The 24,890-nt window shown below is 40.4% G+C and overlaps 1 protein-coding gene across 2 annotated transcripts in view; it reads right to left on the reverse strand.

The window, feature by feature from the left end:
- LOC108650165 (LON peptidase N-terminal domain and RING finger protein 2) overlaps positions 1–24,890 on the reverse strand; it is a 32,319-nt gene that overhangs the window by 3,099 nt on the left and 4,330 nt on the right. The window contains exons 1-5 of one of the 2 annotated variants that reach the window (XM_089259804.1): positions 22,254–23,828; positions 19,958–21,671; positions 846–964; positions 646–783; positions 77–584 (exon numbers count right to left, since the gene is read on the reverse strand). In XM_089259804.1, coding sequence (XP_089115930.1) covers positions 77–584; positions 646–783; positions 846–964; positions 19,958–21,107 — 1,915 coding nt within the window. In that variant the 5' untranslated portion in view covers positions 21,108–21,671; positions 22,254–23,828. Of the gene's footprint in view, positions 1–76; positions 585–645; positions 784–845; positions 965–19,957; positions 21,672–22,253; positions 23,829–24,890 lie in introns of those variants that run through there. The other variant, XM_089259803.1, reaches the window with a different exon arrangement.

A 24,890-nucleotide genomic window follows, 5' to 3' on the forward strand; every position in this document is an offset into this window, starting at 1 on the left:
TGTTTTCATGTCTATACCTTTTGGTATTTTTTTGGTATTTTTTGTATTTTCAATATTTTTTTAATAAATAACTCACTTCTCAGTCGCTGCAGCTCCTGCTGCGTGCGCTCAAAGACGCCGCTAACCAAACGACTGCAGCGTCCCGTCTCGACCGTCGCTGCTGGCGTCAACTGCGCTGACTGCGCCGCTGCCCATTTTCTGCGGCAATGCTTGCGACTGGCACGACGACGCGCCTGCAGCTCGAACTGCTTGGCGCTGTGCAGCTGATCGTACACCTGGCGCGGATCGAGGTAGTCGAGCGCACTGGGAAACAGAAAGTCGCCGTCCATGGCCGCCGCCTCCACCACCTCCTCCTCGTCGTCCATGATGTAGTTGTCGTAGTGCTGCTGCTCGCAGCTCAGGCTGAACTCGTCCTCCACATCGTCCAGGTGCACGTGATGATGATGATGCTGTTTCCTGCGGCGACGCAGCTGCTCCCAGAGCAGAGTGAACGGCGCTTTGCTGCGCTGCTGCTGCTGCTGCGCAGCCAGCGACGGCAGAGAATCACGACTCCTGGGTGTTTGAGCCAAAAGACGTTGCAGAATCTGAAAGCATTAATAGCCATTAGATTAGTTAACTGTAAACAGAATAGAGCTATGGACTCACCTTGGCGAGATCATGTTGAAAGATTTCCGAATTGCTGAGATTTGTGTTTTTGTCCAGGCAAATGGCCAAAAAGCCATTGAGCAGCGCCTCCTCCAAGCGACCCAAACCGCTCAGAGCCAAGGCACGCAGATAGTGAGCCTGCAAGAGAGAGTTCAATATAAGTAGCTGTAGCGAGTGCTCACTGTAGTGGATAGTCTTACCTTCGCTGAAGTGCAGCGCGTTCTGAGCGCATTCTCAATGTCCGCCAGGGAGCTCTGATAGTGGCTCAGCTTCAATAGGACCTCGGCGCGCAAACAGAGACTCTTAAAATTGCTCGGCACTGGAAAGAAGAAGAGAGGGAAACCATTAGAAAACATATTAAACAAAAACTTGTATGCTAATTGTTGCTTAATGGGCGCCAACTAATGAAAATTCAAACGAAATCGCGCACTTAATGTCAAACGGCAAGAAAATTAAAACGAAAATGAAAATAAAAATGTCAAAATCTGACAACGTTTTTGGAGACGATCGCTTGCCAAGCAATTGCAAATATATATATATACCTACAAAAACACATACACACATCTAAAGCTATATCTATAGCAAGCAAAAACACCCACCCAGCCACCCAACTAGCAGAAATAGCAAATTTTACAATTAGTTCGCTGTCGCCGCTGACGTTGACGTTGACGTTCACAGCGCTGCTGTCGTCAAAGCACGGCACGCGCCTGTTAACTAACATTGGTTACACTGTTACACTGCCTTAGCGTGTTGCCAGCATGGTTAGCACATGAAATGTTGCGAGCTGCGCTGCTGTTAGCTTAACATTAATTTGAGCAATGCCAGCAACATGTTGCGCCCTCACTTAACAGCGCTCGAGAAAGGCAAGCAGCGCGTTAACATTGTAAGAGCAAATTAATGTTGGCGCTCTTCAACCAACGGATGCGCGCTCTTGTGCTGTTAACTGTTAAGAGCCACAAGGCTGGGGCATCTGTTAAAAAAACGCGATTATGTAGCCTAACATTACGCAACATAAAAACAAGCGCTACGTAGATATCAATACATGTGTGAGCGTGTTTGCTAGCCCTCTACTTGCGGTTGTTGTTATTATTGTTGCAGTTGTTATACAAAATGTTGCAAAAAAAAGTGATTACATATCAGGCAATATCCAAAATGCAGACTGCAGCTCATCGCCAGCTTCAGCGAAAGATTTGCATTTTGAAGTGGTTGCAACATTGAATATGTTGCTTGTTGTTGTTGCTGTTGTCCAAGTGTTATTCATGTTTGTGATTATGTAAAACACGCATTCGAAATGTTTGTCAATATTTTTACTCTTTTTTTTTTTCTGCCCCAAATTGATGTCAAGTGTTTGTCTCTCTCTCTCTCCCTCTCTTTTTTTCTTACACTCTTTGCCCATGTGCGTGTGTGTAGGTGTTTGGGTGATAATAGCTAGCTAGATAAGACTAGGTAAATTGAGGATGTAAGCTGGGGCTAAGTGTGCTTGCGCTATGCGAATTATGCTAAAGCCATTTGGCCTACGTTGACAACCAAATAGATAACGCCTATAAATTGATGTATATATTACGATCGAGACTTGTTCAGCTATCCATGCTAGATATAGAATGTGCCAAGCAATAACACTTAGCTAACAATATTCACTTTCAATTCATTTTAAAGCTTTTACTTTCAGTTAGCAATTTTATATTAGCTGAGAGTAATGGATTCCTTACTTTAATTGAGCAAGCATAACTGAATTTTCAGGCTTACAATGGATAATTTTAATGTTGGTATTAATATAGTTAAGTGAAATACTAATTTCTTTTAAGGAACTTGGAGCAAACATGATTTTGGATTCTGTTTAATTCTCAAGAATAGACAAATATTTACTTATATAAATTTTCCAATCCTAATCAAAGAACTTTTAGGCAGCTAAATTGTTTAAGGCCTAATTGACTTATTATATAACAGGAATTATGCTTTTAGAAAACCCTTAAGAACATACATATCTAGAATAAGTAAATACATGTTTTAGCTAAATAAATAAATGCAAAGAAACAAAGTTCTATAGCAAGTCGAATGCAGGCAGCACGCAATATGTATACATATATAAATATATATTATGCATAAATATATACATACATAAACATATATCTCATTGCTAAAGCTGCCGACTTCCCGTTCAATATAGTCAGCATGCTTATAAACGTAATTGCCTTCAACAACAACAAAAAACAACTCGAGCAAAAATTCAATTAAAATGCAAAAGGCAGCAATGCGCCTCTTGTTGTTGTTGCTATTGTTGTTGTTGTTGTCAATTTGCACTTATTAGAGAATTTAACGCTAGCCAAGCACATAGTACACCATCGAGAGAGAGAGAGCGATAGAGAGAGAGGAAGGCCATGGTGCGACTCCCTCGCATCCTACGCTTGATCATTTTTCCGTAACGCTGCAGACAATTTAAGCCCAACTGTTGATAAATTGCATTTGGCTGCAAGATAGTCGAGCTAAATATATAAATAATATATGTATATGTATGTATGTAGCTGCAATCTACATATCTATATGTAAACACTCGTGTGTGTGTGTGTGTGTGTGTGTGTGTTCTCTTGGCCGCATTGAAATCAGATTTCGTCACGTACATTAAAAATGATTTTGTGAATTGCGAATTTCGCTTTATTCTCGCTGATTGCATAAGTAGCAGCAGCAGCAGCAGCAGCAGCAACAACAGCAGCAACAACATTAAGTAGATTAAATTTAATTTTATAACAAATTTCAACAGTTGCAACAAAGTTTCTTCGTTCAGCCATTCTCGACTTCCGCTTTGGCTGCTTCTCTGCCGCGTTGGCTCAAGTGTGCTTAGAAACTTGTCCACAATTGTTTGCCTAGATCAGCGCACTATATGTCTCAAAACTTAATTGTGCACAATGCGAAACAAAAAAAAAAAATAACACCGAGCACATAAAAAATGGGGAAAAAGCGTCGTTAAACAATTTGCTAAAAATAAATGTTGCGTATACGCCGCATGCTCCCGTCGCCGCCGCCGACTGCTGCTGGGCACAAGCTTTGATTATGCTCTGTGCAAATACACACAATGCAAATAGACGCACACACACACACGCACAGTTGGTTCATTATGTAAAGCCCACTGAAGGAAATAAAACGCGCAAAGCTGGAGCCAAACTGACCCAAATACCAACAAACACTGAATGCCCATTAAATTGCGCCACAAATGTGTGTGTGTGTGTGTGTGTGTAGTGTCTCTCTCTGTGTGTGTGTGCTTTAAGGGGGCTGCTTGTTAAGGGCGCTAACTTTATGCTGCGAGCAACAGCAAACAGACAAAAGACAAAGCAGCTGCAGGGTATTCAAATTACAATTGTTGTTGTTGCTGTTGTTGTTGTTGTAGCTACTGCTGCTTGCTGTGTTTGGTTAGCTATGTAATCAAATATAGTTAAGAATATATATATATATTTATATGCTTCACATAAGTCTGCCTAGCTAAAACTTATTTTACAGCTTAGAAGAAGAACGAAATTTAATAGTAATAAACAAAGCCAATATACCCCTTTCATATGCACATATAACTAACTAACAAATTAACACATAAATCTAAATGCAAATTCTTGCCAAATGCCGTTTCCTGCTCAATCCTGTGTCGATTCAAGCACACAATAAATAAATAATAAATAAGAATGCAGACATTAAATGCGAATCTCTAGAGAAAGAGCGAAAGAGAAATACCTATTCAGTAAGTGACAAAGACAAAGCGAGCACGATAGGGAGAGGGAGAGGGAAAGAGGGAGAGTTACGCTTTAATGCCGTTTTGGCATTAGCATTGGCATTATACTAAAAGCAGGAAGCGAAACGCGCAGCTCGACTCGGCTCGGCTGGGCTATTAAACGTTTCATTTGCCACAGAATTGCAAGAGTTCATTAATTATGCTTGTCTCTCTCCCTCACACTCTCTCCCTCTCTCTCTCTCTCTCAATATATTGTGAAATTGTTAAAATGCAACAGCATTTTAATTATTTCACTGACAGGCGATGGCGATGGCGCTGACGATTGCGATTGCAATTCACGCGGCGTATGCGTAATTCCTATAACTATTATATAATATGTATGCAAAGCTATAATAGACATTCTTATCTAGGCATTACACACATTTCACCTGACATTCGTCAGGCGGAAATGCATCAAATAATTCTATCTATATTTAAACATGAAATGACAATGAATTTTCGTGCTTCGCTGCTCGATTTTCATGACATTTTCCATGATTTTCATGTTTTGGGGACGCAAAAAAATAAAAATAAAGAAATAAAAAAATCTTTGAGCACATTTTTCTATAATCTTTTGCGTCATTTCTTTTGGCTGTGCGGGCGTGGCCAACGCCACTAGCAGGCGGCTCAAATGTCAAAGCGCACAAAAAATGAAAAAGATGAAGAAGAAAAAAGAAAGCAAATAAATAGAAAAAAAAACTGTGATTCCAGCTCAAATACCCCAGGGCAAGTAAGACTTGGCTATAGACTTGAAATATTTATATTTTTATATATTTTATATATATATTTTATATATAAAAAATAATAATAATAATAATTTTAATAATAATGTTTGCATTAACAATTTATATTATTATTTATTCTCATTTTTTTTTCTCATTTTCATTCTTTGTTTTTGCCATTATTCTGATTCTCTTCTGTCTTACATTTTTATTTGCATTCGAATGATTATTATTCACATCATCAGCAGCAGCATTAAGGACTTGCTCTCATCTTTGATTTTATTTATTTTTTATTTATTTTTTTTAGCGTATTTCAACTTTGTCCAACTCTCGCTGTAATATTCTCATTTGGCTTTATCGAAGCGTAAAGATTCCATTTGCGGCCAAATGTCAATTTAACGCCTGCGGGTTCAAGCCAAGGTCGACGGGCAGCAGCTCGCCTGGAAATGCGAGAAGTTGCTCTAAGCGCTGCTCAATAGGGGAGAGAGAGGGAACTGCTGGGCAAGCTGAATCTGATTTGCGTCTGCGTTTTCCACAGGTGATTGACCGACCCACACTCGGGCGGCGCCAACTGTCGGCGCTGCTTTTCATGAATTTCCATTTTGTTTTTGCGACGCAATTTTATTCAACAACAACAACAACAACAACTGGTTGCGGGGGCTGCAACATTGCGTATGCGTCATTTGGCAACGACCACAGCAGCTACAGGCGAAAGCAAATAGACATACGAGCAGGCACAAACACACACTCACACACACACACAGTCTCACAGCAGCACAGTTAAACTCCAAGCTGAGCGAAAAAAAATCATTTCAAGGTAAGCCAAACAAATAAGCCATAAGAAACAACAACAGCAACAACAAAATAAACAAGTAGCAGTGCTCCAGTGGGCAGTAGTAGGCCAGGCCGAGAGATACCCTGCAGGCATAAATATCTATGTCATGGAGCTGATAATATACATCATAATCAATCAACTTAGCTTTGCAATCAACTATAAGTGTAATTAGACTAATTAGCACTAATTCTTATTTATAATTTAGCATTTCTTCTTAATTAATAAGTTGTGCGTAGTTTAATTAGCATTATTATAATGAAATCATGAGCATGCAAGAGAGTAAGACATATCATGATCAGGAGCAGGATGCAGTGCAATGACATTAGCAGTATCATGATCACTTATGCATTAGCAGAGCAGGAGCAAGGAGCAGAGCATTCAGGATCATGGGCACAATCAGCAGGATCAGAAGAGCAAGTAGCAAGAGCAAGAGCAGAGCAATCAATTCATAGCAGAGATATGCAAGAATCAATACAATATCAATATCAATATCAATATCAATATCAATATCAATATCAATATCAATATCAATATCAATATCAATATCAATATCAATATCAATATCAATATCAATATCAATATCAATATCAATATCAATATCAATGTCAATATCAATATCAATATCAATATCAATATCATTATCATTATCATTATCATCATCAATAATGCATAATTTATTATCGGAGAGCTGCTCTTGGCCTTGGCTAACAAACTTTCCCACACAGTCAATATGCCCTAATATTTACTGTTGCGTGGTATTGAAACAATCTCCCAATAAATGTTATATAAGCGAGTTGTTGCTCAGCCAGCCGCAACCTTCAAGCAATTCAGAGCGTTAACAGCAACAGTAACAACAGCAACAGCAACAGCAACAGCAACAACAGCTACAACAACAACAATAAGCCGCAACAATTTACACACGCAAATTAAAAATATGAATTTAAAGTTCTTTGCTTGTAAACACAAATTGCAAATTTCAAATTGCAATCAAAATCCAAACTAAAACAGAAATCCACAAAAATATTTGCAAATACATTTTGTTGCAAACTGCACAAATTTGCAGCTAACTGTAAAATGTTAGCATTGAATAAATAACTCGCTTTTTATGAGGCGCAGAGTACAAATTTTCAGCTGGAAAATGAGCGTGCAAAAGCAACACACAAACAGCAACAGAAAATTGCTTCAATGAGCAGTGACGCTGGCGGCGCAGTCGACGTCAGCAGCGAGCTGTGTTCAAGGTCAGGCCGGCTAGGCAAAAGAGTTAGAGTGGAGCAACACGCTAAGAAAACGGAGTGGACTTGCTGCTGCATTAAATTAAAGTTTAAAAAATGATTCTTTTTTTGTAATAATTAAAAATTAATATGTAGAAAAATTATTGTTTTTGATGTACTTTACAATTTTATATAATGTGAAATGGAATTTTTAAAAAAGGCAGGCAGAAAAATATTTTATTTAGTTTTGCAATTTTATATAAAATTTGCTTGAGTTTTTTTATTTTTTATAGTTGTTAAATATTGCCTTAGGTATACAATATTTTAGGAAACTTTATCATGTTTAGCCGTGTTATTTTTTTGTTTATTTGTAATGAATTATTTGTATTATTTTATACAAGTTTCAGCTTGACTTACTTTTCTTTAGGTATAAAATATTTTAGGAAACTTTATCATGTTTCACTGTGTAATTGCAATTCTTATTTTGTTTATTTTTAATGAATTATTTTTATGATTTTTATTATATGTCCATTCTTAACAACAAGTTTCAGCTTGACTTACTTTTCATTTAATTTTTGTTGCACTTTTCTCAAATCTTAGCCTCGACTTACTTAACTCCCCCTTCTCTCTTTCTGCCAGTGCAGTCGTTAGTTTTGGTCATTTGTTTCTCTATTGCGTTGGCTTCCTTTTCATATAAATATATATGTATATGTACATAGATATATGTATGTATTTATTTTATTTTCTTGTGCAACTTGTGCCAGACATTAGATAGAGTTCAGTTGTTTTTATGGGCATTTTTATTGCATGTTGTTTTCTTGCTGTTCTGCTGCCTCCTCTTAGATAGTTGTAAAAGCTTCAACATTGTGTGCAGTCGAGTGCTCTTGTTGTTGTTGTTGTTGTCGTTGCTAAAATCTAGCAGCTTATGCAGTTGAGACCAGCAAGTCGACAACTGCAAAGCCCACACGCGCAACAAACAACAAGAAACAGCAGCAACAACAACAACAACAACATTTCTAGTGGACTTTGCTGATTAGCAATAAAACAGGCCACGCCCACAATGGCATTTTCTTTTATCAAGTTGCAAATGAAGAATGTAAAATAAAGACAGACAAATTATTCCATATATCATTGCCGTATACCCAGTGAAAATAGGGCTTGATGTGCTTAAGCTATGTATGTAACGGACGAAGGGGATCAAATATATATAGATGTATGCATATAGAGTAGAAAATCCTTTAAAACTATAGCAGACTCTAAAAATAAATTCATTATTTTTGTTTTTCATACTTCTAATTTCCTTTTATGTAGAGTATTTGGGTTCGTCTTATCGCATTTTGTTTGCATTGCGGCGCCTTTGTTGTGGCCAACACAGTGGCGCAGCGCATTAGACTGGTGCGCTGAGATATGGCCGTGCTAGCCGCAGTAACTTCTACCACAAGCCACAATTTCCACAGGCACCCCGCCCCCTTCCACGCACAACTGTTATGCCATATGTTGTATATTGACTTTGCGCAGGCATTTGCCATATGTTGCCGTTGACATTTGATAAATGTTCTATGTGCGTGTGTTGCCGACACACACACACACACACAGAGAGCGAGACACAGCTACGCTTCCACTTCCGGACCGTGGTCAGGCATTTTTGACGCGCAGTTAATTGATTTCTGAGACCCCCAGTCGAACAGCAAAAAACTGTCCACACATATGCGCAATAATCCACTTAAACTACCAAGAGCAACAGCCGAGGGGGAGAGGAGACGGCGTAGTTTCTTTGATTCTGTCTATTTTTAATGTTGAATTATTTTTGGGCAGCTGCACGGACTTAAACGGCAGCTCAAGAGAACGCGAGCGACGCTCTCGCGCTCGCTTATGTAACACTCTACAGAGACGCGAACAGCCCCTAACATAAGCCAAAAGAGACGCAACGAAAATCGACAACAACAACTGAAGTGACACCAAAACCGGCTTTTTATGCAAAGCTGCCAAAAAAAAAAAGGAAGCAAAAAGAAATAGTGAGTCGACGAGGGCAGGCAAGTTAGGCAAAAGCATTGCGTGAGCGTAAGCTTGTGCAACAACAGTTACCACTGCTGTAAGAGCGATAGAGCCGAGCGAAGAGTGCAGCCGAATTGAGATGTATGCCAAAGCAACACAGCAACAATAGCCAGTGTGAGAGCGACAGAGGCGCGCGAAGAGTGCAACTGGGACGAAATGCTTTATAAAGCAACACAGCAACAGGGCCAAAGAGCGCGATTGCTGCAAGAGAGCATAATTTTAAGAGCGGGAGAGCGAACGAGTAAGCTTCGAGTGGAGTGGCGCAAGCTTAGCTTATGTCAAAATTTGACAGTTGCTCTGCTGGCGCTCTTTGTTACTGCGGCCAAAAAAGTATGTCAAAGTCAAACGTCGCTGTCGCAGCTGGCGTCGGCGTCGCAGTCAGCGCTGCCGTTGAGTTACTAAACATTGCCGTTTTTGTTGCTTTTGTTTGCTGCTGCTGCTGCCGACGTCATTTTTATTATGTTTGTTTGGTAAGTGGAGCTCTGGTTATGTAAGCCCAGCAGCAAGCAGCAGACAGCAGCCAACTGTTGGCCATCGTCGCCGTCGCCGTCGTCGTCGTCGTCGTCAGTTTTTTTTTTCATGTCTTGCTCATTCGTTACGTTAAGCATAAGCCTAAGCTCGTCCGCTTGCCAGCCACCCGCTCTCCTCGCGTTCAGGTCTTAGCCTTTTGTCTTTTTCACGCCGTTGTTTTTCAGTCCGCCGCCCCTGCAGCTGTCCCGTTTTAGCTCATTTGTTTGTTGCCAATTTCAACGCTTGACTTTTGCGTCGGCGGCGACTGAAAATTAAATCGTGATTTGTAAATGCGCTCAATTTTTCGTCTCGCTTGCCTTTTGAGAGCAGCAGCAGCCCGGGGGCGTGGGGCGGGGGTCAGCAACAACAGCAGTGAATTTGGCAATTTTGTAATAAGTTTTTTTTTTTTTCTTTCTTTCGTCTGTGTGGCGATTAAATAATCAACAATGTGGCAACGCGGCAACAGGCGAATGGGGCTGAAAAGTGATTGTTGATATCTTGTGTCATTCTCCAGTGTTGTATAATTGGCGTTTATTACGACGTTTCAGTTACTGCTGCGGCTGCTGTTGCTGCTGCTGCTTCAGAGTTCTTTATATATAGTTGTTTTTGCAGAGTTGAACTAATTAGCTTTTCGCTATAGTCAGCGCCTTTTAGCAGAGCTCTGATGTAATAAGACAAGCTTACACATATGCATATACATATGTATGTATGTGTATGTGTGTTTGTGTGTGTGCTTATGGAAGTTATTGCTGCTTGTTCTCAATGAATACGTAACGCGCTTTGTCAGCCCCCCTGTTTCTGTCAAGCTAAAAGCTTCTTTTTCATTTAATTTGCCGCACTGAGTGCTTGCCTGCACTGGCCTGGCCTACCTTTCTCTTCTTCTTCTAGCAACCACCTGATATACTAGCGGCAACTGTTGCATAACTTGCGGCGTATGTGTGCGTGTGCGTGTTCATTTGACTGTGTGTGTTCTCTTTGATAGCTCATTTTGTGTGGCAAATTGAAATGCTACGCCTTCGTTTTGTTTTGGTTTTGTAATTTGTTTTTTTATGACTGAACTTTGCCAGTGCTGAACAAGCTGCACTTTGAACTCGCCTTTGGCTGGGCGCGTTTTGTTTGCTAAGCTGGGCAAATGGAAATGGAAATGCAAATGCCAACAGCTTTGCGATTGCCCAACAGATTGATAGGGCAGCGAACCTGGTCTAATAATGCCTTAAGCTAGATCTGAGTTAAGCATTTGGCTGGCTCGTGTCTATTACTTAATACATGTATATCTGCATGTGTATGTGTGTGTGTGTGTATGTAAAAGGCAAATTGCAATCGTCGCTGATTGCCGTTAAATCGCTTACAGTTACAGCAGCGATAAAGCGAACATGAGCAGGAGCAACAACAATCACAACAACAATAACAAGCAGCTGCATACTGCCCGCCATTTGCTTTGCGAGCTACGTTCTATGACATAACTGTAATTCAAACTCGCGAGAGCCAAGCACAGTGAACGGCCAAAGAGAGCGACCAACAGCCACAGAGCAACTGTGTGTGTGCGTGTGTGTGTGTGTGTGTGTGTGTAAGAGAGGTAGCGCGCGCACAGTCTGTGTGAGCGAGCGACTTACTTTTGATATTTTTTTTTTTCTGCTGCCATTTGCCGTTGACGTTGACGTTGCTGTTGCTGCAATTGAATAATCCAATGTTGTTGTTGCTGTCGTGTTTTGTTTACAAATGTTGAAAGTGAATTTTCAATTGCAATTCACAATTCACAGTAGAATATTACTTAATAAACTTAATAACAAGTGAGTCACAGCGTGAGCGTTGCCAGACTGTCGCAATGCTTGTGGCTTGCCACTCCTACAGCTCAATTTTGTTCGTTTTTGGCGAATGAGGACAACATTAGCTGCTGCAATGGCTGTTGTCGTTGCTCTGCTGCAGCAACTTCAGCCGCTTGCCTCGCTCATTATGCAATAAACAAATATTTGACTGCATTTCCATAATGTGGCTGCCATTTAGTTTCAATTAAGACATGCCGCATGCCACATGCCGCATGCCAAATGCCAATTGTCTTATTATGCAGGTAAATACAATTTGTTTTAAGAACTGGATATAGCCGATATGTATATATATACATTCTCTCTCCCTCTCGCTTCCCCTCACCCACTTTTTGCTTCTTCTGTTGGCCTTTAATATGCTGCCGATGGCAAATTCTGTTGATTTTTATGGCTTATTTCGGTGTCGATGAGTTATGGCCTGTTTATTATGGCGTTCTTTTATTACTATTATTGTTTGCATGATATTATTATTATTATTATTATCATTATGCATTGCCCGCTGGTTACGACTTCCCGCTGGCATTATCTGATGTGCATAACAGGCCGCGCGTTACGAAACAAAATGACTTTTCCGTATCAAGAATCTTGTATAATCCCAAGGTAATTTGATATGCCCCGTAAGGCGAAACGCAGAGGGTCTGTCAATTTATAGTAGCACTTGCATAAATAGAGAATGATAAATATGTTATAGAAATTGACGGTATTTATTGGAACTAATACTACATTTGGTTTATAGAATAGTTTATTACTTTCATTTGCCAACTCAAGTCGCAGTCACGCCCACTTCTATGACAGACAATACGCATAAATATTTCAGCTAAACAATTTCTGGGCCACAAGTCTCATTTGAATAGAGGAAAATAAAAACGAATTTGTTCTATGCATTGAACGCCGCAAAGGAAAGTACAGAAAAATGTGCGCTGGCATTTCAACAATGTGCACCAGACGCGAACAATGCAGCAAGAAGGAGGGGTGGGAGGAGATGGAGGACAGCAGGAGCGGGGTGAGAGAGTGAGGCTAACATCGAAACTGAAAGCCAAAAGGCGCCGCATGCCACAGCGCAAGTATCTGCGAAATAGACGCCGGGAATGCCGGCAATGCAAGATGCGAAACCCGCGCACGAAGCGCACATCAAATAAATCAATTCAAAGAACAAAATTAACACAGCTTTATACTAGATGCGCTAAGAGATATGAATACAATGATATATATCCATATATATGACATATATGTATATATAGAGAGAGAGATATATGGCTAAGGCTTTGAAGAGTGCAGGAAACTGGCTTTGCTTCAAGGCCAAGTCAATTTGTGGGTCGTTAAACTTTCGCCAAGTCTCTTGACTCTCACCCCATCTCTCTCTCTCTCTCTCTCTCTCTCTCTCTCTCTCTCTCTCTGTCTCCCTCTCTTTCTCTGTCTGTCTTTCACTTAGCAGGCCTTTGTTCGCTTTCACAAAGACTTTTTTTTTATACATAGAACTCAACTGCGCATTAAGTAAGCAAAAAATCCGAAAAAGCAGCTACCACGCCTCCCTTTAATAGCCCGCCCTCGTCTGTGTTACTAATTAAAAGCAAAAGCCAAACACAAAAACAAATGTTAATTAGTGCACTCAGTCAATTGGTTTTCTGGTAGGTTTACAGGCCTTACGAGCATTATATCCGAAAATCAGCTGTTAACTCAGCTGACGACAGCCAGAGAGACCCATGCACATACTCATATACTATGGCTGATAGCGCCACGATTATCGGGCATGACATGTATTTGGGTTATGGCTGTATCACCACAACGATAACCAAAAGAAAAAACACACACACACACACACACACGAGTTCAGAGTACGCCCTTGAAATGTTCGTGCAATTGGGTGCGCAATTAGGCAGACAGAATTGAAAGTGCAATGATATTGTTTGCTTTACGTTTCATTGTTTTTGTCACTGGCTTATCAAGCGTGAGTGTGTGAGAAGCGCAGAGAGAGGCGGTCAAGTTCAGGGCTGCGCTGCTTATCAGCTGAGAATTCGTACAGAGTTGTGCAGGTGAATTATTTTTGAACACCATTGATAAACAAATTGCGATTGACTCATCATCATTATGAAAAGCGCATAGAGAGGTGCTCAGGTTCAGGGTTAAGAGTTTATCACCATCGATTCATGTGAGCAATAAAACACGAGTGAGTAAGCATGTTGCTGCGAGTGTCTTGATCTCTATAAATATGCTATAAATACCATTCTAAGAATTGCAGAGCGAGAGGTACAAAAGCTTGGGTCAACAATCTTTTTATCAGCATATACATATATACATATGTATGTATATTAGCTGTAGTAAATTTGTATTAAAATGTGTACTCTAATGGCATTTCAGGCACTTGAAACTATGAGAAGCGCAAAGAGAGGTGAACAGTCGGATTCTTTAGCTGAAATTATGAGAGGAGGCCTTTAAGCTGACATTAAATGAGAGTTACTATAGGATACTCTTATGTGTGTTCTTATGAGAATCTCAAAGAAGTCCCTCTACGATTATTTCTAGCTTAACTCCCAATCTCACTTACACCTATCGCATTCACATGCGTAAGAGCGTCACCTTCGGTAGTTTCCTCTATTTGTACAATACTTCCTGGAACCACTCACAATTATGTCAAATATTCAATGTGTATCGAATCAACTCAGTAATTAGCAAACATTTGGCTAATGAATGCGTCATCATTCGGTTTTTCCTCAGAATTCATGTGACCTCATTAGCCCAAATGAGTGCCGTGGCCAGTACGAATATCATTTGAGTTTAGCCGCTAATTAAATGCGGCCCACATTAAATACATGGAGAAAAAAAAAGAACAGCAAACAAATTCAAGCATGGTCAGGTGCCGCAGGAGAGGGCACACAATGATTGCACGGCACGTGCTAAATTCTTTCGGACATTTTCACATTTCACATTTAATGCACATTTCGGTCAGTCCATGGCGCACGCCATCAAATTATACGATCTGCGATATATATCTTTATACATCGTACATAGAGTACGTGGTATATATGTGGTGTGTGGTGTGTGTGTGTGTGCATAAATTACCAGGGAACTGCGTGCAGAAACCACTAAAAGGCCAAACATGCCACCGCGTTGCATGATATGTGGGCATTTCCACAGCCAGCTGCAGCAGCACACCACAGTGGACAGCGACGCGTCGAGCGACTCGCGGAGTCACAGTCGAGTCCTTGCGGCTGTTGAACAACTCTTTCCACTCAGCCTACGTCAGGCAGCCAAATGCTAGAGCTGTGCCCTGCAGTTACTTGGAAGTAGGGCATGTTGTATGGCAGACTAGGTTTGGTAAAGGCTATTCACTGATATAGCCCATTGATGGTGATATTTTGGTTAGCTTTTGCAGCACTTTAAGAGCGCTGAGTTATATTAGACCGCTTGGTTGGATCAGCTGAGCGTACTTTAAGCCCCAAAAAACATGTTGGAGTTAGCTTTAATGATATGATTTATATATATACTTGTAGGGCATTGTGGATTGACTCTTGTTAGAGTACCCCATATATACTATTTTTTATGATTTTTATATGATTTAACAACACTATATTTAAGTATTTGTATATACCATACAAGTTTAGTCTAGTAAATGAATATTATGAAATTAATTTGAAATAAATTTGTAATAAATAAAAACATAACCAATATGCCTTGATTTCTCATTTTCAATGGTTTCTGAGTATAGTCACGAATCACACCTTCTTCTCTCCATTCAATTCACTCTATAAATATCGTTTAGCTTACCTGAAATCCCCTCCAGACTTTTCATTTTTTATGGCCTTCTCCTCTCCATTCAATTCACTCTATAAATATCGTTTAGCTTACCTAAAATCCCTTATAGACTTTTCATTTTCTAGCATATCCCTAAGTCGTTCACTTCTCTAGCTTTTTTATGGCCTTCTCCTCTCTATTCAATTTGCTTTATAAATAGCTTACCTGAAATGCCTTCCAAATTTCTCACTTTCTAGCATATCTCTTAGTCGTACACTTCTCTAGCTTTGAGTCACATCAATTGTATAGCCTTTCCTCTATTCACTCTATAAATACCCTTTAGCATACCTAAAATCCCTTCCAGACTTTTCATTTTCTAGCATATCTTTTAGTCGTTCACTTCTTTAGCACTTTTGTCTTGATTTGTTTTTTTTTTTTTTTTTGTGTGCTCAGTCGTGGCTGTAATTGCAAATTCGCCATGCCACATGTGGCACACGAGCATGTTGCATGAGGTCGACGACTATATTAGCCAGCTCAGCTAGTATCTAACATATGTGTGCTAGTGTGGGTGTGTGTGTAGGTGTGTGTAGGTGTAGGGTGTTGGTAATCTTCTTCGTGTCTCGCACGTGTTGTGGCTCATTTAGTGCCTGAATGTTAAGTGGCTCATTCAAAAGGCAGAAAGCAAACACTTCTTACTGTTGCCGCTGTGGCAAGCGGAGCTCCTGCTGTTGCTGCTGCTGCTCTTGTGTTTGTTGCCCCTGGGCCCAGTGGCCGCGGCGATCTGGCAACGCCGCTTGGCTTGTTTTTGTGTGATTTGTAGTTTGATTTGCAGCTAATTGACTTTGACTTTTGGCTTTGACCAAACGCAATGACGAAGCATTTTGCAAATGTTTTCTCTGCTGCTTCAGCTGTTTATCAACAACAACAGATTGTTGGCTTGTATTAAATTTCTTTTATATGATTTTGTTGTTCGTTCTTTGACTAATTTTTATCAGCGCAAAAGTCAATAACTGATAGTGGGGGGAACTCAAGAAATGCTAAAAAATAAAAATAACAAAATATATATATATACTTATATATATGTGTATGTATATAGGTAAATGTGCCTGTGTATTTTACGTGTGTTTAACAACGTTTTGCTATTAATTATATTCCATGCTGCCTGCATTTGGGTTCAGTTAATTAGAACATTTGTATGGCTCGTGCGACGATGCGTCAGCATTTGAGCTGTTCGAATCAACGCATTTGAATCACGGCTGTTGACTTGGCCAACAACAGCAACAACAACTGCAACAATAACAACAACAACTACAACTACAACGGCTCGAACTAGAACAACACTCACGCTGATAACAACAATTATGAAAGCAACACGAGTTTCTCAGTTGAGTTGTTTTTGTTGTTGTTATTTGTGTGGGCGACAAACCGTAAAAGTCACGCAACAGCCCTCAGCACAGCCCACGCCCCCCAGCTCGTTGCTCACCTGCATTTGTCGATCCTGTATCTTGATTATGGAAACACCCACTTAATATTTAGACATTGTTATTAGGCAATAGGCATTGGGCCGCAGCGAAAAAAAAGGCAATCACTTAAATAAATACATTATTATTACGTGATCTATTGGAGTATGGGCTTATAGTGCTTATATAAGGGGCGAGTGTGAAGTTGGCACTAAGATATAATAAGTCGCATATCAATCGTAAGGCAGAAATGTGGAAGTTGGAAGTTCTATTCGATTGAGGACTTATACCAGACAGTATTTATAACTATATATAGCATATATACATATACATATATATAGTATAGTAGTTATACACATCACTTATATATAGTCAACATCAATCTCAAGTGTTGTATGTTTATCTTTATGCTATTCATATTTGAAGTGTCTTCATCAACAAATTCAAAGTTCTTAACTGCGTTTCACCTTTTCGCTCTTATTCTCATTCCGCAAACAACTCGACCTCAAATTGGATAAATACTCAAATATTGAATATTGAATTTGTCAAAAATAAAGCAAATGTTCTTCTTTATGAAGATCAAGGCAAATATTTACTTGAGCTCAAAATATTTAACAAAAATAATAAAAAAGAGAAATCAATAATGCGAATTTAAATGCAGGCGTTTGGCCAATCATTAGGTTCTATTTAAGTGTGAAATCGGGGTAATATATATGTACATAGATAGCTGTTTACCTGCCCATTGCCTAGCTGGACACTCCCTGCTAGAGAACTATAATTCTAATACGATTGTAATTGTATTTTATCTAAAATTTATTTTCTATTTATATCACTCTATACCATGATTAATCTAAATTTTACTAAATATCCTTCTATTTATTTCCCATTTTTATCTCCGCCCATGACACATTATATTTTATTTATATTTATTGCCTTTCATCTATTGCGTTCCAAAATATTCTGACTTGTTTATCATGAATTATGAATTATTCATTATCTAATCAATTTTCTTTAGCTGTGATCTAAAAATATTATGTGTGCCAAATCTATTTGACTTTACCTATTATTAACTTGTACTTTTGTTTATCTCTTCTGCTTTTTATCTGTTTTCCCCATCTACTCACAATCTATTTTCATTTACATTTCGGCTTTAGCTCCCCTCTGCCTCGCCCTCTTCCACTTTAATTGATCTGCTTAATTTTTGGCTCAATTGTGTGAAAATTGCCCATCAGCTGTTGCCTGCCACATCGCTGCGATTTCCTTTCATATTTTACCGACACACAGACACGCCCCACCGCCTTCGCCGCTCACTACACCACTACCCCACTGCACCACAACGTTAAACGTTTCATCTGGCATCTGCCATCCAGTCAAGTGGCTCGCCGCTTGGTTTCTTTCGCTGCTCAAACTTGTTTGATGGATTTCTAAGTGCGTGGATCGACGTGATTTTTCAGAAAACAAAAACAAAAAAAAAAACAAGAAAATTGAAAATAGAATCAACTTAAAAGCAAACAAAAAATCGAAAAGAAATGAGCAGAAAATTAGGTAAAAGAAAAAACAAAAACATACAAAATCTTTGGCCAACTATTTGTGGAGCTGCTGCGAAGGTGGCCAAAAGTGTCGCCAATGATTAATTAGCTAGTTGTTGTTGTTGTTATTGTTGCTGTTGTCTACGTGCGACCGGGAAAATCCTCGCAAACGCGTTGACTCAACGCGTCAATTATTCAAGCACAGTGCCAGGCAGCAGTATCTGTCTACAATATAATCTCCAAAGCGGAGTGTTGTCAAAGCAATTCAAAAGTCAAAGATTTTATAAGATATGTTGATGTTGTAGATGTTGTTGTTGTTGTTGTTGTTGCCCCTGTTGGCCCTTAAGTGGGGAATTTAATTTGTTATGTCGCATGTTTGGCAAATGTCCCAAATGATATGCCACCGCATTTTTGCTTGGAATTTGCCTGGTAAATATTTAATAGGCGAGTCCTTGGCATACAGAAGAAATGCAAAAGAGTGAGAGAGAGAGAGAGAGAGAGAGAGAGGAGTCATTGTAAAGTCAACAACACAATTAGAGCAACCACAATCAACAGCAACAACAATAATTGTTGACAAATGCTGCCAGCAGCTCATCACGCATACGAACTGTTGGCCAGGCTAGGCTTGGCCTAGGCCAGGCCAGGCCAGGGCCTCGCTGCACTGCACAAAATGTGTTGGTAGCTATTTGTACGTATGTGTGTGTGTGTGTGAGGCTTTTCCTTTGAAAAACCTGTTGCGTAGTTTTGCTGCTGACGTCAGCAACAGCATTTAGCTGCAGCTCTCTCTCTCTCTCTCTTTCTCTCTCTCACACACACACACTCCCTCTCCCTTATATCCTTTTATTGATTTTTCGTGTAAATCATCAAAAGATATCAATTTGTCGCTACACTGAGCGAAAAGGCGTGGCAGTTGAGCAACTTAACTCTTTAGGCCCCGACATACATATAGACCGATCAATATAATATTAATATTTAACTACCTAATGCTATTTATATGCTGCGCTTGGCAAAAGTTTCGGAGAACAAAACTTACAAATTGTATATGAAGCAGTGTTTATACTGTAGTTGCGGCTTATATATAGCATTGTTGAATGGCATTTACAGAACTGGAAAAAACCAGATGCGACTGACAAAGGCATAGATTCGTTGGCATAACATAGCATATCACCTTTATATATATTGTCTATGCTATATATAATGAACTGAAGATAAGCTATATATTTGCTATAGAACAGCTTGTCTCCAGCGTTATCATATATATAATATATATTATTTTTAAACCTTTTCACAGCTGTTATTTCGCAGTGTTATATAAGAGGAAAGCCTTAAATTACTGTGTAGGACGTTATCTATTTCTTGGATTTTGTTTCCAGTGTACAATTTTGTTGAAAAATTCGATTGTTTTTTGTTCGTTTGCAGTGAAAAAGAGAGAGAGAGAGAGAGAGAGAGAGAGTGAGAGAAAATGCCTTAAATTTGTTCAAAAGTCTCTCAGTTTACAGCTAAGCTAATGCCAAAAAATTGACATTGACCTGACCTGATTTCGATTTTTTACGTTTGGCCTGCGCCTTGACCTCATAATAAAGGCCTAGAAATGTATATTTCAGATACTATTTCACTCCAATATGATAACAGACCTAGTTGAACTTCTTTATATATAGGGAAATATTTGAGTTGAGCTCACCTTTCTCTAGGCTGGCATTGCAGAACTTGAGGGCATCGTCGAGTCGGTTGAGATGCATGCAGCTGGTGGCCTTCTCGATGATCTTCTTGGCCTGGAGCTCGGGTCCCCACCACTTCTCCACCAGGTGCCTGATGAGGACATCCGGCATGAACTTCATGGCCGTGGTCACGCCCAGCGCATAGCCGCCGCCCATGCCGGCGACCAGCGCCGAGGCCGAGCTGCTCGAGGCCATTGTTGTGGTGGCTGTGGCTGTGGTGGACGCCACCGTGGTGGTGGTCACTGTGGTGGGTGCCGCCATCGATAGACGCAATCCGAGGCCATGCTGAAAGCTACCGCCGCTTGGAGCTGGCGGCAAGCCCGTCATGAAACGCAGCGAGGAGCTGGCCGAGTGGGTGCCGATGCTGCTGATGGCGCCGCCACTCGCAGTGGCGCTGGTGCTGCTGGTGCTGGTGGTGCTGGTGAGTGCCACGCCCTGCGGCATGCGCTCGGCGCTGCGCGGAAACTTGATGTGGCAAATGTTGCACTGGGTGATCGTCTCGCAGCACTGGCCACAAAACGTGTGGCCGCAGTTCGTGGTCACCGGACTGCGCAGCAGATCCGAGCAGAGCGGACAGAGCAGCGGATCGTAGTCCTCGCCCAGGGCCGGACTGGGCACGCGCAGCTCCCGCGTGTCCAGCAGATCCTGTTCCGCCTGCAAGTCCAGGCCCAGGCCCAGCGCCGTCCACTGCAGCAGCTCCTGGTACTCAGCCTTCAGGCGCGACTCACGCGTGGCCGAGCTGCCCAGCTGCCTGATGTGCGCCGTCAAGGCGCTGGCCAACGCGGAGAGCTTGTCCAACGGCACATGGCCGTCCTGCTGCCCACTGGCTATCAGTTCGTAGACATTCAAGGCCTGTGACAGGTTGCCCGACTGCGCAAAGGACTCGCCAATCAAATAGGATAGCTCCAGTGAGCTCGACTTGCCATTGCTGTTGCTGTTGTTGTTGTTGTTGCTGTTGTTGTGGAGCAGCGCCTGCATCGAGCTGGATAACGGCTGTTGTTGCAGATGTTGCTGCTGCTGCTGCTGCAGTTGTTGATTCTCCTTGCGCATTGCCTTCAGCGCGCGTTTGTTGGACAACGAGGGCTTCATGCAGTAGCCCTGTGAGAGCGGCATCCTGACAGCTGTTGCTGCTGCTGCTGCTGCTGTTATTGTTGTTGTTGTTGCTGCTGCTGCACTGCTGCTCGTAGGTGAGCGTTGTCACGTATTCAACGACGTCGACGTCAACGCGACGTCGCAGTATTTGGCGTTGCTTTTCAACAGTTTTTACTGATTTTTGTTATATTTCTTTTTATCTTTTGTTTTTGCACAGTTTTATTTTAAAATTAAAAAATTTGCGTTTATATTTTCTTTCTTTTTCATGCACTTCACATTAGCTACTGGTCGATGGCAACGACTTTTGAGCTCTTCATATCAGCTCCAAAAATATCACTCAATTAATTTAGATTTTTGTTGTATATATTTATATATGCCATGCACATGTATAATAATTTATAATTTTAGTTGTATTTATTTTTATTTTTTGTTTGAGAGCGAAGACGCGTGCGTTGCCCTTCGCAGTTTGGCAGTCACTGGAGTTGTGGATTTGTTGCTGCGGCTGCCTCTGCTGCTGCTGCTGCTGCTGCTATTGGTGTTTGTGTTGGGTCAGCGGAAGCGACGACGACGCGCTCGATTGAGCATCTGAAAACAGAAGACGAGACGAGAAATCAAATCGACGCTAAGTGTGTGAGTGTAGGAATTTTACGTAACATATATAAAATGCCGTTTTGCCTGATTCTGCCGACATCGCCAGCTTTTGATTCTGTTTTATAATTCAAACACACACACACACACACACATGCACAAACATACGCGAAGAGCGCGCAGCTGAAGAGCGCCAGGCACACACACAGTCACACTTGTTCACTCACGCTCTCGCTCTCGCTCTCTGGCATCTAAACTCTTTCTCTTCGATTCAATTTTCGTTTTATTGCCTGCCCATTTCATGACAGCGGCAACAACTACAACACAAACAGCAGTAGCAGAATAAAGAATTACCGTATCTATTACTCAACCAGTGCACAGTTCATGCTAACTGCTTACTTGCATCTCTCTATTACTGGCGCACTCTCTTGCACTCTCTCACTGTCTATCACTCTCTCTCTTGGTGCAGTGACGTGACATTTGTCGCGTATGCTGTTAATTGACTGGCCTAAAATTCTGAGCTTTGCAGCCCACTTTTTTAAGACTTTGGCGCGTTACATAAACGGTCAACGAACTTGCCGCAAAGAGCAGCAGTTGCCAGCTGGAACTAGAAACGCATACTTTGTGCATTTGAATGTGTGTACGTATGATTAATGCATCTATGATTATTGTCTCTGATATGGTACTTAATTCCAATTGCCTGCGGGCCAACGGGCCAGCCAGTCAGCCAGCGCACATGTTGTTACATAATATTATGAAAATTAACACTGAATCACAAAGCAAACTGACGCGGACGCTGGCGCAAGTAACGAAATCAAAATCAGAAACGTCGACACACACGCACACACGCACGCACACCAGTACACGCACGTACACAAAAACAAAGTGGAACGTTCTCGCAGTATGGGGAACAACAACAGCAACAGTGTTAAACGCGCTCTTAGCAGACACACAGCTGCTGTTATTCTCACGTGCTCTCCCGCGCTCTCTTGCGCTCTTCAGAACTGTTCTTAGGGCTTAAGAGAGAGCGGCTATGTGTGCCTGTGGTGAATGTGTGCGTGTGTTTGTGTTGTGTTTTTCTGCTGCTTCTGTTATGTGCGCACGTTTTTTTCTTGAGAACGTTCAGTATTTGTATCTTGAAGATAAACAATGCCGGCACAACACACCAAAACAAACACACACACACACACATATATACGCTATCTGTGAACTGTGCGTCGTGGCCATTGGCAACGCTCGAATGTTTTGGTTTTGTTATGTAAACAATATAATTTTTTTGCTTTTTTTTTGTGTTATAATTTGTTTACATCTCACACACACAGAGTTGTGTATAATCAGGCGTAGATAAACTGCCAGAGATACATTTTCAGCACAAAGCGAAATCAAAGTGTGCCAAAAAGAAAATTGCGTGCAAATAAAAATGTTGATTTCTAGTCTCAAATATTTTCTTTTTTTTTTTTTCATTTTCGTATTTTTTCGTGAATCGTATGATTATGTATTCCCAGTTGTTGGCCCAGTTGCTTTAGCCAACAAATATTATTTGTTCTGGTTCTTTTGCATAAATGTTGTTGTTAAGTAATGCTGAAAAATATTGTCTATGCTATATTGGTAGTTAGCCAAGAATCAAGATATAAGCAACAACAACAACAACAAGAAAGGAACATAGTATATATTTGTGGCCTGCCACGAAGGTTCTTATACATATATTTATTTATATCAATTTGATTCCGCTGCGCCAACAATAGAAACAACAATGAAATTGAATGATTTTCGGATGAGAACAATTTTTCACAAATGTATCAAAATAATAAAGAAGGATTTTCGAAATGAAAATTTGTGAAATATGTTGAGCTGTGCCAACTAGAGACTGAAATACTTAATGAATGAATAATTGATTACATAATGAGACTGTCTTTTATTTTCCCTATATTAGTTACAAAAACAACAAACCAGAATAATGTTTCTATATCATTCATGAGAGTTTTACAAATAGATAAATGTGATATGAAGTTTCCTATTATTGTTCGCATTGCTCATTAGACAGAAAGCGTTAACCAGCACTGTTTGTTTGCCCATTGTCTGCATGCAATCCCCCCATTGGGTTAAAGTTCAGTCTGCTTCGCACTCATTCGGCACGCAGCAACAGCTGTTCGATGTGGTTTATAATGCAGACAGACTGTGCCCATTGCGAAATATCTATTTTTGCTATTATTATCAAAATGTATATTATATATATATTTATTTATTTATATATTTATATGCAGCTTTATCTCTAAGTTACTTACAAACGACCTTCAAATACTTCAGACTGTGCGTCTGGCCATTTAGCAAGCACTTAAGGCTAACGCTTCATATATATTTGAGAATATATGTATACCTATATACAAATATATGGTTGTATTAGAGCAACTGGCACTTCGTAACATCTATTAGGCCAATAGTCAACAGCTCGCGCCTTTGACTCTTAAGATTAAAGCCTTTTGCGTAAGTTAACAAAAAATTATGTATACGACTCGTAATATTCGCACGTGTATCTAGATGCAATCGCTAGCCTCACCCTCTCTAACTCTCTCCCTCTCTCTCACTCTGTCACTCTCGCTCTCAGATTGCTTCGCTTTTAGTGTTGCATAACTAACAGTACTGATAAACATTTCTAAATTAACTGATTGTTGTTGTTGTCGTATGGGCATATGAGCTGATATATGTATATGCAAGCATACAGTTATTATATATAGCGATACTATATATATATATATGTATATATATTATATCATCTGCGTTCTGTCTTATGCAATGTCAATCATGTTTTTGCGATTGCATTTATCGTCGTCGCCTGTTGTCGCCGCGTTGACAGAGCAATTGGCGACAAAGACTGGAACGGGGACTGGAACGCTAGACTGGAACTGAGAGCCGCGACTCAGTAAAAGAGAGAGCGAGAGACAGAGAGAGAGAGAGAGAGAGGCAGCTGCATAGACGGCGACAACAAGCGAGACAAAAACCAATTACAATGACGACGTCAACTGCTTTTGTTAGGTATACCCTGGATTTGAGCGCATATTTTAAGAGGGTAGTCTAGTTGAGTTGAGCTAAATGAATTTTGCTTACATATTGCTTTAGTTTATAGGCAGTTCCCTTAGATGGACTATAATATAATGAATTCTGAATTCTAAATCACATTATTTTAGCAATATTTATTAGGCTCCTATTAAATTAAGA

The sequence above is a fragment of the Drosophila navojoa genome, chromosome 4, assembly GCF_054131105.1.
Source record: "Drosophila navojoa isolate 15081-1374.11 chromosome 4, UAZ_NAV_1.0, whole genome shotgun sequence".
NCBI lineage: Eukaryota > Metazoa > Arthropoda > Insecta > Diptera > Drosophilidae > Drosophila > Drosophila navojoa.